General features: G+C 44.6%; 1 protein-coding gene and 1 pseudogene across 1 annotated transcript; one reads left to right on the top strand and one right to left on the bottom strand.

Annotated features, from left to right (window-relative positions):
* Positions 1–455: 455 nt before the first annotated feature.
* Positions 456–1,454, top strand: LOC135972578 (olfactory receptor 52E8-like; annotated as a pseudogene).
* An 8,386-nt stretch (positions 1,455–9,840) lies between these two features.
* LOC135972580 (olfactory receptor 52B2-like) lies at positions 9,841–10,788 on the bottom strand. Its single transcript, XM_065551105.1, has one exon. It carries the CDS (start codon positions 10,786–10,788, stop codon positions 9,841–9,843), a length of 948 nt encoding a protein of 315 aa, XP_065407177.1.
* Between the last annotated feature and the right edge of the window lie 2,541 nt (positions 10,789–13,329).

Consider the following 13,329-nt stretch of genomic DNA (forward strand, 5'->3'; position numbering starts at 1 on the left):
TTTAGTGTCAAAACTTTTGTGTAAAAATCTTTATACCTCTCGTCAAGGTGGTTTTATTACATCACTGAAACTGAGGAGTTCCATCATCAAAAGTGGCTTTCTAGTGTCTATACCTCCACTGTTTCTTCGCCAAAAGCTGCCTTTCTGCAAAAACATTTTGCAGTGTAGACAAGGCCTCAGGAACAATGAGACATATGTTTCCTCCTGGTACCTATCGTGTAGGAATTATTGACACAGGGAACACCATGAAATATGGATTTGGCATTAGCAGGGTCAGTTGTTCAAATGTCATTTTTCAGTGTGTGTAGAGCAACCAATCTGCTTCACCCATCAGAACACTTCCAGTAGTGTATGTAGTGTCTCATATTAACATTGTCTCTCCATCCAGGCCTTTGTACTGTGACCATCACCCTAGACCCTGCGCACATACAGGAAATCAGGGGAAAGTACGGTATATGCAGGAGACACTGTTCTGCCTCAGAGTTGGACACCTTCTCCACTAATCCATGTCAGATTCCAACACCACTGACTTCACCAACCCCTCCACCTTCATCCTGCTGGGCATTCCTGGCCTGGAGACAGCCCATTTCTGGATCTCCATCCCCTACTTCACCATGTACACCATAGCTATCTTGGGGAACTTCACCATCCTCTTCATTGTGAAGAAGGAGCCAAGCCTCCATGGACCCATGTACTATTTCCTCTGCATGCTGGCTGTCACTGACCTGGTCCTGTGCACGTCCATCCTGCCCAAGACGCTGAGCATCTTCTGGTTCAATTCCAGGGAGATCGATTTCAGTGCCTGCCTCACCCAGCTGTACTTCATTCACTGCTTCTCAGTGATGGAGTCTGGGATCTTCGTGGCCATGGCTTTTGATCGTTACGTGGCCATCTGCCATCCCCTGAGACATTCCGCCATGCTGACTAACCTTGTGGTAGCCAAGATTGGCGTGGCTGTGGTGCTACGCAGTGGCATGCTCGTAATGCCCCATCCCTTCCTGGCGAGGCGGCGGCCATATTGCAGAACCAACATCATCCCCCACACGCACTGTGAGCACATGGCTGTGGTGAAGCTGGCCTGTGCTGACATTCGTGTGAGCAGTTACTACGGCCTCTTTGTGGTATTTTGTGTGCTCGGTCTGGATGTGTTTTTTATTACTGTGTCCTATATCCAGATCCTCAAGATCATCTTCAGCCTCCCCACAAAGGACGCCCGGCTCAAGACTTTTGGGACCTGTGGCTCCCACATCTGTGCCATCTTAGTCTTTTATATCTCAGCTATCTTCTCCTCTCTCACATACCGATTTGGGCAGAGTGTGCCCCTGCATTTCCACATTTTCATTGCTAACGTGTACCTCCTGGTTCCCCCCATGCTAAACCCCATCATATACGGAGTGAGGACCAAACGGATCCGGGACAGGCTGCTCCGGCTCTTTTCTCATAAAGGGACCTAAAGTTTTCTCCTGGTGCTCTGGCTCTCAGATTGAGTTCTGTGGAGAGCTGGCTGCTGACAGGTGCTGGGCCCTCTTCTCTGAATCAGGAGTCATTTAAGGACATTAAATCCTTTTCTGACCTATCTGTTCTGTGAAAGCATGACAAAGTGGGGAATCTGTCGATGTATTACTCACTGGGTTGCCACCTTTCTAATTGCTGGTAACTGGACCCCCGAGACCAAATCCCTTACCCCACCTCTTACCCCTAAGGCCCCACTTCTGTCACTTGCTCCTCTCCTCTCATCTCCCTGTCACTCGCTGGATCATCTCCATGTCTTTCCTCCCCAGCTGAAGGGGTGCAATTTCAGATTTTGGTGTGGAGGAGGCAACGATAACTGTGATTCCAGGGGCTACTTAGACATTTGAAAACTATATCTAATTCCCCAATATAATAAGTACATAAATAAATAAATATTAGACCCATTCAGCTCTAGTAGTAACATTTTCTTACATCTTATGGCAATTCACTTAAGGGACACTAGTTAGTAGCAAAGTAAGAATACACATTTTTTTTAAATATAAGCCTAACTCTGCAGAGAGAGAGAGCCAGTGCTGGGTTCCATCTCAGCTCTGGGAGAGGAGTAGGGTCTAGTGGGTTACAGCATGGGGAAGATACATCTGCAGTCTATATAAAAACATAAGAACCTAAGAATGGACATTGGTCCATTTAGCCCAGTATCCTGTCTTCATCAATGGCCAATGCCAGGTGCCCCAGAGGGAATGAACAGACAGGTAATCATCAAGTGATCCATCCCCTGTCACCCATTCCCATCTTCTGGCAAACACAGGCTAGGGCCACCATCCCTGCCCATCCTGGGTAATAGCCATTAATGGACCTATCCTCCATGAACTTATCTAGTTCTTACTGGAACCCTGTTTTACCTTTGGCCTTCACAACATCCCCTGGCAAAGAGTTCCACAGGTTGACTGTGAAGTAATACTTCCTTTTCTTTCTTTTAAACCTGCTGCCTATTTATTTCATTTGGTGACCCCTAGTTCTTGTGTTATGTGAATGAGTAAATAATATTTTCTTATTCAATTTTCCACACCATTTATGATTTTATAGACCTCTATCATACCCTGGTATAGTTTTGTCCTTCACAACATCCCTTGGCAAACAGTTCCACAACTTGTGTGTGAAGAAATACTTTCTTATGTTTGTTTTAAATCAGCTGCTTATTAATTTCATTGGGTGACCAGTGTTCCCTCTAATTGTTTACGTCCGTGTGTGGAATTAATTTTGGTATGTGGACCAATATGGAGGTGATGTGTGGCAGTGGTGGGGCCTAGCGGTTTGGAGTGTGGGAGGGGGCTCAGTGCTGGGGCAGGGGGTTGGGGTGTGGGGGTACAAGGACTTTGGCTGGGGGGTGCTGGCTCTGGGGTGGGACCAGGGATGAGGGGTTCAGGGAGCAGAAAGGGGCTCAGGGATGGGGCAAAGGATTAGGGTGCAGGGGGATGCAGGCTCTGGAATAGGGCTAGGCTTGACAGGCTTAGGGTGCAGGATTCCCCGTGTTGCCCAATCTTTAGATTGTGTATTAATTATATTGATTACACTGCTCTACAGCCAAAATGCTTCTGAAATAAATGTAGTCAAACGTTACTAATTCTGAGTCACTGAGAACAAAATGATGCTTAAAATTGTTGATTGGCTCTAATTTTCAAGATATGCTATTGGGTCGGTATATACGACCCTTGACTTGGGAATGGCAAAGGATAAGTGAGTTATAAAGGGAAGGGATCTCAATTTAAACCAGAAATGACTAAAATACATCTTTGACTGGATCTATGAATAAATCTACGACTGGGTTTGGACAGTACTTGCTTTTTAGGCAAAACAATGAATGATGTAATCTGAAGCTGGTATTGCGTCATACATGATATGAATTTCATCATGTTATTCCTAGAAGTCATGGATGATGCAATCATAACGAAGCTTACATCACTCTGCTGAACAAATTGCCCTATATCAGCTTTAGAAATCATACAGTGTCGTGCTCTCTTATTTGTCAGTGTTTGGCTAAACAGAAATGTGTCCTTTTGCAAAATCAAAGTGAGCAGAGATGCCTCGTACTTGTGTGAACAGTGCAGATAACTTCTGCTATGTTTGTGGTGAAGTGACTTTTGCATCACAAAAGCGCAGTATAACCACTATGGTTAAGAAAGCCTATCACCTTTATTTTGGCTGCAAAATTGGAGATCAGGACAAGAGGTGGGCCCCACACATATGCTGCAACACTTGTGCAACAAATCTTTGCCAGTGGTTGAACAGGAAAAGGAAATCTATGCCTTTTGCAGTGCCAATGATTTGGAGAGAGCCCACAGATCATCCCAGCAATTGTTACTTCTGCATGGTGCCTCCAGTTGGGAAAGGTGTGTCAAAGAAGAAAAAGTGGACTGTGCATTATCCAAACATTCCATCAGCTATAAGCCCAGTACCCCACGGAGAAGGACTGCCGGTTCCTGATGCATCAGAATCATTCTCACTTGAGTCAGACGAGGAAGAGGATGAAACTTCTGGTCCTGAACCATCAATGTCACAGGACCCACATTTTCTCCCATCCTCCTCCTCTGAACCACACCTCATAACACAAGGTGAACTGAATGACCTTGTCAGGGATTTGGAACTACCCAAGAGTAAGGCAGAGCTGTTGGGCTCCAGACTACGGCAGTGGAATCTCCTGGCAGGTGATGTTAGGGTTTCCATGTTCCGTGACTGTCAAAAGAATCTTGTCCCATTCTTCTTCATGGAAGGTGATCTTGCAGCCTGCAACAACATCGATGGTGTGATGGCAGCCCTCAACATCGTTCACGATCCAGATGAGTGGAGACTGTTCATTGATTCATCGAAGACGAGTCTTAAAGTTGTTTTACTGCATAATGGCAATGTTTTGCCATCAATTCCAGTTGGTCATGCAGTCCATATGAAGGAAACCTATGACAATATGAAACAACTTTTGAGGTGCATAAACTATGACCAACCTCAGTGGCAGCTTTGTGGCGATTTGAAGGTTGTTGCTCTCTTGCTTGGTCTGCAGACTGGATACACAAAGTACTGCTGTTTTCTCTGCGAATGGGATAGTCGTGCAAGAGATTCCCACTACATCAAGAAAGATTGGCCACTTCCACAGTCATTGGAGCCTGGGAGGAAAAGTGTTCAGCATCCACCACTTGTTGAGTCAAGGAAGATTTTGTTACCACCCTTACACATCAAGCTGGGTCTGATGAAGAACTTTGTCAAGGCCATTGACAAAACACAAGCAGCCTTCAAATACCTCTGTGGAAAATTTCCAAGGTTAAGTGAAGCTAAGATAAAGGAAGGTGTCTTTGTTGGTCCTCAGATTCGTGAACTTCTTCGAGATGATGCATTTGACCATGCACTGCATGGCAAGGAAAAGACGGCATGGAAAGCCTTCCAGTTAGTGGCAATAAATTTTCTCGGATACAACAAGGCAGACAACTACAGGTTGTTGGTGGAAAACCTCCTCAAGGCATACAAAAGCCTTGGTTGCAACATGTCACTAAAGATACATTTTTTGCACTCTCATCTAGATTTTTTTCCACCGAACTGTGGAGCAGTGAGCGACGAGCACGGCGAGCGATTTCACCAGGACATTGCAAGAATGGAGAAATGTTATCAGGGCAAATGGACCCCATCAATGCTTGCCGACTATTGCTGGACAGTGACAAGAGATGCTCCATTTAATGAATACAAGAAACAAACCGAGAAGTGCCGAGTAGATACTGAATAGGACTAAACTATGTACATAATAGTTTTTTGCATTTGTTTCATAATACATTTTATTTATATAACCCTTTTGCTGATTTTTAAAGTGTTACATAAACAGGACAGGTGAAATATTATCATGTAAAGCAACCATAAACACATGAAAAGACCTAGGTTTACAATTTATGATTAAAACTCTACTATTTGCACAATATACATAGACATAAAATGTAAAAACTTAAATATCTTAGAAACAATAGCTAATCAGTTGTTTTAATTGCCATAATTGAATTCAGCACATCAAAATACATAATAAATAGCACATTTTATCTCTAAAGCAGACGACTTCTCAAAAATTGTAGACCAGTGTTACTTAAGAATCCCCAGTTATCATTCTAAGGATTGATAGGTTCCTGTCCCAAAATCAGGCCCAATATTATTTAAATTATTATATAGTCGGGAACCCTGATGTGCACAGTTACAGCACTCAAACTATAGGACCTTTTTTATATTTAATATAATTTATTAATACCTTTTCACAGTTACAAACATCCCAACTTAACAAGATAGATAAAGAATGTACATCTGCACTTCCATAGACTCACAAAATCCCTTGTAGAACCACCTGAAGTGTTGGCCACCGGTGATGATGGGGAAGGTGATGGTGATGAGGAAGATGATGGCTATCATTCCTGCACCTCCCAAGGACTACATCTCCTTCTCATACTGCCCTGAGGCTGGGATGCCACTTTTATAATATGTTATGCTGACACCATGAAAATTGAATAAGAAAATATTATTTACTCATTTACATAACACAGTAGGGGATTTTTCCTTATTTGTATTTCCTCACTTTACCAATGTTGGAGTGTCTTTTCCTGTAGGTTAGTATAGCAATTATCTCAACTTCTTATCATATACATCATATATATCAAATACATCATGGCCCTTTTGTGGTTGTCGCATTTGTTATTTCTGTCCTACCCAGTTATTTCGGGTTTTTCCAAGTTGTGGTGGACCTGTTACGTTTAAAAGGGAATGAACTTAGGAAAGCCCCTATGCCAACCTGCTTTGACACCTCATATGTTGACCTTCTGCTTTAGCTCATCACCCCCTATCTAACTTTGCCTTAGCTCAACATAGAGGATGTGGCCTGCAGGTCCCTTTCCTTACAGCCAAACTACTTTAATATAAACCTATTATAATAAAACAAAGAATCAAAACCATAAGGCAATAAAAAATCCATAAGAAAAGATAGTAAGGCATTTGATACGGTCTCGCATGATATTCTTATCAATAAACTAGGCAAATTAAAATTTAGATGGGGCTACTATAAGGTGGCTGCAGAACTGGCTGGATAACCATACTCAGAGAGTTGTTATTAATGGTTCCCAATCCTGCTGGAAAGGCGTAACGAGTGGGGTTCCACAGGGGTCTGTTTTGGGACCGGCTCAGTTCAATATCTTCATTAACGACTTAGATATTGGCATAGAAAGTACGCTTATTAAGTTTGCGGATGATACCAGACTGGGAGGGATTGCAACTGCTTTGGAGGACAGGGTCATAATTCAAAATGATCTGGACAAATTGGAGAAATGGTCTGAGGTAAACAGGATGAAGTTTAACAAAGACAAATGCAAAGTGCTCCACTTAGGAAGGAACAATCAGTTTCACACATACAGAATGGGAAGAGACTGTCTAGGAAGGAGTACGGCAGAAAGGGATCTAGGGGTTATAGTGGACCACAAGCTAAATATGAGTCAACAGTGTGATGCTGTTGCAAAAAAAGCAAACATGATTCTGGGATGTATTAACAGGTGTGTTGTGAGCAAGACATGAGAAGTCATTCTTCCGCTCTACTCTGCGCTGGTTAGGCCTCAACTGGAGTATTGTGTCCAGTTCTGGTCACCGCATTTCAAGAAAGATGTGGAGAAATTGGAGAGGGTCCAGAGAAGAGCAACAAGAATGATTAAAGGTCTTGAGAACATGACCTATGAAGGAAGGCTGAAAGAATTGGGTTTGTTTAGTTTGGAAAAGAGAAGACTGAGAGAGGACATGATAGCAGTTTTCAGGTATCTAAAAGGGTGTCATAAGGAGGAGGGAGAAAACTTGTTCACCTTAGTCTCTAAGGATAGAACAAGAAGCAATGGGCTTAAACTGCAGCAAGGGAGGTTTAGGTTGGACATTAGGAAAAAGTTCCTAACTGTCAGGGTGGTTAAACACTGGAATAAATTGCCTAGGGAGGTTGTGGAATCTCCATCTCTGGAGATATTTAAGAGTAGGTTAGATAAATGTCTATCAGGGATGGTCTAGACAGTATTTGGTCCTGCCATGCGGGCGGGGGACTGGACTCGATGACCTCTCGAGGTCCCTTCCAGTCCTAGAATCTATGAATCTATGATATATAAGCAAGCAAGCAGGTGAGCCCTATAGGCTACACCTGGGCTGTGGCAGAGAGAGAAGACGCACCCCAGCTCTCTCTCGGTGCAGCAGCTTGGGGCCAGGGAGAGGTGCTGGGCTGGGGGAGGGGTGCTTTCCCCATCCTGCACGGCCTTTGGTAGCCTGCTGCAAAGTCACACAGCTTAGAAGAACTTAGTGGGTGACCCCTAGTTTTTGTCTTATAAGAAGTAGTGAATAACACTTCCTTACTCAAATTTTCCACACCAGTTATGATTTTATAGACCTCTCTCATATCCCCCCTTAGTCGTTTCTTTTCCAAGCTGAAAAGTCCCAATCTTATTAATCTCTCCTCATGTGGAAGCTGTTCCATAACCCTCAAAATTTCTGTTGTCCTTCTCAGTACCTCCCTTCATGATGCCCATGTCCAGCTGGGCTCCCTCTGCCTGGGGCTGGGATGGGAGCTCCTACAGCCTGAGAAGGAGCCGGCCTGCAGGTAGGAGGCAGCACAGGCTGCCATGGGTTAATGACCCCAGGTTTCCCTCCACCCTGCAGTACCTAGACACTGCCAGATCCCCTTTTCCTGTTGAAAACCGGGTACCTGGCAACTTTAAATGGCAGAAGAAGATGGGGGGGCCCGAGGCTGGGGGTGAGGCAAGGAAGAGTCATGTGGAGAGGTCATGTGTCCTCCCCTTTAGCTTGTGCTTGCCCAGTAATTTATAAGTGCAGGTGACACTTGCTGAACAGGGAAAGTGAGAGAGCGACAATTTCAGCGTGTGTGATGGGTAGCGGGGAAAACACTCGTTCATCGTCCTTTGCTATGTACCCCAGCTTGCTTTTCTCCTCTGTATATCATGTAATATATCAATGGAAATGTTTGCTTTGCTGAATATCATGACCCTATTTTTATGCATGTATCATTTTTGTACCTAAAGTTATGAACATTGACCATGTACCAGTATTTCTAATGTGTTTGCTCTTGTGGTAGTTCCCACAAGATAGTTTACATCCAGTCTAGACAGCATATTGTGAACGGATTATTCAAGCTGGTGGCCCCTCCATGAACAGAATGGGCTATAATGGAAAAAACTTATCCCCATCTGATGGACTTAACTGTGGACGTTCTAGCCAGAATATGGATATCGGTCCCTACAAAGACACATTGAAGCATGAAAGGATGTGTGACCAGCTCATGTAAAACTGGACTCCCTCTTGTGCCTGAACTTTCCCACTATCTGTACTGGGGGCTTTTGCTTGTAAAAAATTAATTTCCATCCACAGGGAAGACATTATGAAAGACTCTGACTGGGGAGGTGGTCCCAGGCTGGAAAGGAGAAATCCCAGCCTGTGTATGGAGGATTGGGAAACTGTTTGTACCATATAGGGTGAGACATGGGTTGACTCAAATCCTGTCTAGTTCATAGAACTCAGATTGTGATTTTGTTTTATTTCTTGAGGAATCTACATTGATCTGTTCACTTATTACTTATAACCACTTAAAATCTACCTTTCTGTAAGGGAAATCTGCTAATGAAAAGGGGCTGGTGCATTGAAGGAGTGGCAGACAGGATAATAAACAATAGTATATATATATATATATATATATATATATATATATATATAAATTTTAAACCTAACCTAACTTATGTGACTTGCCACGAGATGTGAGAACATGTTAGTATTAGAGTGGAGTGGGTCTAGTATTTATTTAATTTTCTCTCTTTTATATTAGAATTAGATACACTGCTCCTGCCACAAATTTTGCTAAATTATCTGCCAAAAAAACCTAGAGTTTTCAAGACCCTAAGTAGCCCCAGGAATAACAGTTACGGTCGTCACCCCAACCAAAACCTGAAACAACTCCCTTGCAGCTGGGGGTGGGTAAGGGAGGTGAAAATGATCCACTGTGTGACAGGGGTAGGGAGTAGAGGAGCAATGGAATATGATGGAAAGAGGAGGAACAGGGACAGAGCCTTGGCAGAAGAGGTGGGGGTACAGCATGGGGATTTGGGGGTCCATTACCAGAAATAAGAAAGGTGGCAACCCAATGAGTTCTACATAGACCAATTCCCCAGGTTCTAACGCTGACACTGCACACTAAGATCAGGAAAAGGTTTATATCTCTTTGACTGTCCAGTCAGTGATTCAGGGAAGAGGGTGCAGCACCATGCACCAGCCACCTCTGCACGGAGCTTGGTCTGAGAGCCAGAGCATAAGGAGAGAACTTTAGGTCCCTTTATGTGTGAAGAACTGGAACAGTATGTTTCTGATTTGTTTGGTCCACACCCCGTAGATGATGGGGTTCAGCATGGGGGGCACCAAGAGGTACATGTTAGCAATGAGAACGTGGAAGTGCAGGGGGACATTCTGCCCAAACCGGTGCGTGAGCATGGAGAACAAAGATGGGATCCAAAAGGTTAAGAAGACAAAGAGGTGGGAGCCACAGGTCCTAAAAGCCTTGAGCCGGGCGTCCTTTGTGGGGAGGCTGAAGATGGCCCTGAGGATCTGGATATAGGACATGGTGATAGAAAACACATCCACACCAGTCACCAAGAATGCCAGAAAGAGGCCGTAGTAACTATTGACGCGGATGTCAGCACAGGCCAGCTTCACCACAGCTATGCCCTCGCAGTACGTGTGGGGGATGATGTTGGTTCTGCAATATGGCCTCTGACTCGCCAGGATGGGATTGGGCATTACGAGCATGCTGCTGCGCAACAGCAAAGCCAGGCCAATCTTGGCCACCACAGGGTTTGTCAGGATGGTGGAATGTCTCAGGGGATCGCAGATGGCCACGTAGCGATCAAAAGCCATGGCCACAAGGATCCCAGATGCCATCACTGAGAAGCACTGAATGAAGTACATCTGGGTGAGGCAGGCACTGAAACTAATCTCCCTGGAATTGAACCAGAAGATGCTCAGTGTTCTGGGAATGGTGGACGTAGACAATAAAAGATCGGTGACTGCCAGCATGCAGAGGAAATAGTACATAGACTCATGGAGGCTCGGCTCCATCTTGACAATGAATAGGATGGTGAAGTTCCCCATGACAGCTATGGCATAAATGGTGCAGAAGGGGATGGAGATCCAGACATGGGCTGCCTCTAGGCCAGGAATGCCCAGCAGGATGAAGGTGGAGGGGTTGGTGAAGTCGGTTGTGTTGGAATCTGACATGCAGGAGGGGAGAAGGTGTCCAACTCGGAGGCAGAACGGTGTCTTCTGCATGTATCGTAGGTTCTCCTGACTTCCTGTGTGTGCCCAAGCACTAAGGTAATTCCTGGATGGAGAGACAATGTGAATATGAGACATTACGTGCACTACTGGGGCTTTTCTCATTGGTGAAGCAGATTGGTCGCTCCTCACACACTGAAAAATGATATTTTCATTATTCTGAGAAATGAATTATGAAGAACTGACCCATGATAATGCCCATTCCTACACATCATGGTGTGGGAAACCTTAATAGGCACAAGCAGGAAACACGAACCAGGCTAGATAGCCACTGTAGTGGGCTGTTTTCCATATACCCGGTTCCTCAAAATGTGAGAGTGCAAAACACACCAAACCTTTGCCAAAACCAGGCTGGCTCCAGGCACCAGCTTAACAAACAGCTGCTTTGGGCGGCCACTTTGGAGAGGGGCGGCACGTCCAGCTGTTCGGCTGCAATTCCGCGGACGGTCCCTCACTCCTGCTCGGAGCAAAGGACCTCCCACCGAATTGCCGCTGCAGATCACGATCGCGGCTTTTTTTGTTTGTTTGTTTCTTCGTTTGGCTGCTTGGGGCGGCCAAAACCCTGGAGCCGGCCCTGTCCAAAACGTATACCAGGGAAAACATCCCAATTAGAACACACCACAGGGAAAATCTCTCGGTGTCATTGACAAACAGCTGCTCAGTCGCAGAAATGGCCAAAACACAGACAATGTTCAGATGCCTAAGGAATGGCAAAGAGAATAACCTGCTCTGCACACGCGCTCAGTTTTGGTCACCCAGTCTCTATAAAGCATGTAGCAGATAAAAAGGGGGTTTTCTAGACAGGTTCTACACAGTAATCTCTATAGATACTTAGTGCTTCAGAGGAGCTAATTCCCCAGAGCTGACAGAACAAGGACAAGGAGTAATGGTCTCAAGTTGCCGTGGGGGAGGCTTAGGTTGGATATTAGGAAAAACGTTTTCACTAGGAGGGTGGTGAAACACTGGAATGGGTTACCTAGGGAGGTGGTGGAATCTCCTTCCTTAGAGGTTTTTAAGGCCCGGCTTGACAAAGCCCTGGCTGGGATGATTTAGTTGGGGAATGGTCCTGCTTTGAGCAGGGGGTGGGACTAGATGACCTCCTGAGGTCCCTTCCAACCCTGATATTCTATGAATCTATGATTCTATGATGGACATTATCAGAAAAAACTGATTGGGAGAAAATATTTAGACAAAAATGGGAGTGACAACCGGGAATCCATTAAGAAGAGTGTCTTAAATAGCTTTGGCTAAAAACCCTTTTCAGTGACAAAATCAAGTCAGCAATTGGCAGGGTGGGAGCAATATATAACAAATGGGAAAAAGGAACAAATAGATAGCAATCAATACAAATCGGAAGTTATGAAAATTGATAAGGGACATTAAAGACATCGATAGATGTGTTCAAGGAATAGTTTTGTTCTGCATTAGGAAAGATTGCAGGCCCGATCAACAGACTAGGACACTGTATTATGCAATGCAGGGACACTGAAAAGGATTTAGAGGTCACTGTGGACAACCAACTCATTGTGAGCTCCAAGTGTGATGCTGTGGCCAAAAGGGCTGATGTGATCCTTGTTGTATAAAAGGGGGAGTGGTGAGTTGGAGCAATGGAAGGATATTACCTCTGCACATGGCATTGGTGAAACTGACTGTGTCCAGTTCTGGGGTCCACATTTCAAAAAGGATGTTGAAAAATTAGGAGGGTGCAGAAAAGAGCCACAAAAAGGATTGGAGGCTGCAGAAATGCCCAATAGTGAGAGGCATAAAGAGCGTCATTTATTTATATTATAAAAAGGACGATCAAAGGGAGACTTTCATGGGGAGAAATCCATGGGTAATAATGGGCTCTGTAATATAGCAGAGAAAGACAGAGGAAAGCCCAAGTAAGACAAATTTCAATTGCAAATTTTTAGCTCTGAGGGTGATTAACTATTGGAACAAACTGTGAAGGAAAGTGGTGGATTCTCCAACTCCCCATGTCTGCAGATCCAGACTGGATGCTTTTCTGGAAGATCTGCTTGAGGGCTTGTCTACACTTAAAATGCGAGAGCTTCTGTGTAGACACTACCTACACTGACTGTAGGGGTTCTCCCATCAGTGTGGGAAATCCACCTCCAGGAAAGGGGGTAGCTAGGTCGATAGAACAATTCCTCCCCTTACCTCGTGCTGTCTACACTGAGATTAATTTCATATAGCTTCATCTCTCAGGGGTGTGGATTTTTTTCCTATTGGAAAAACAGAAAATACAGTTTGGGTTGCATTATGAGAGGTATAGCATGCAAGACATGGGAGCTGAAATATGCCTCTCTCACGGTAGATCCTACGTTTAACAGGGGGTTGGACTAGATAACCTTGTGACCCTAATCTCTATAATTCTATGACTCTGTGATACTCAGCACTGGTGAGGAGTCAGCTGGAGCACTGGGTCCAGTTTTGGTGACCAGTGTAGAGGAAGGATGGAGAGAAACTGGAAAGGATCCAGAG

The sequence above is a fragment of the Chrysemys picta genome, chromosome 1 (assembly GCF_011386835.1).
Source record: "Chrysemys picta bellii isolate R12L10 chromosome 1, ASM1138683v2, whole genome shotgun sequence".
NCBI lineage: Eukaryota > Metazoa > Chordata > Testudines > Emydidae > Chrysemys > Chrysemys picta.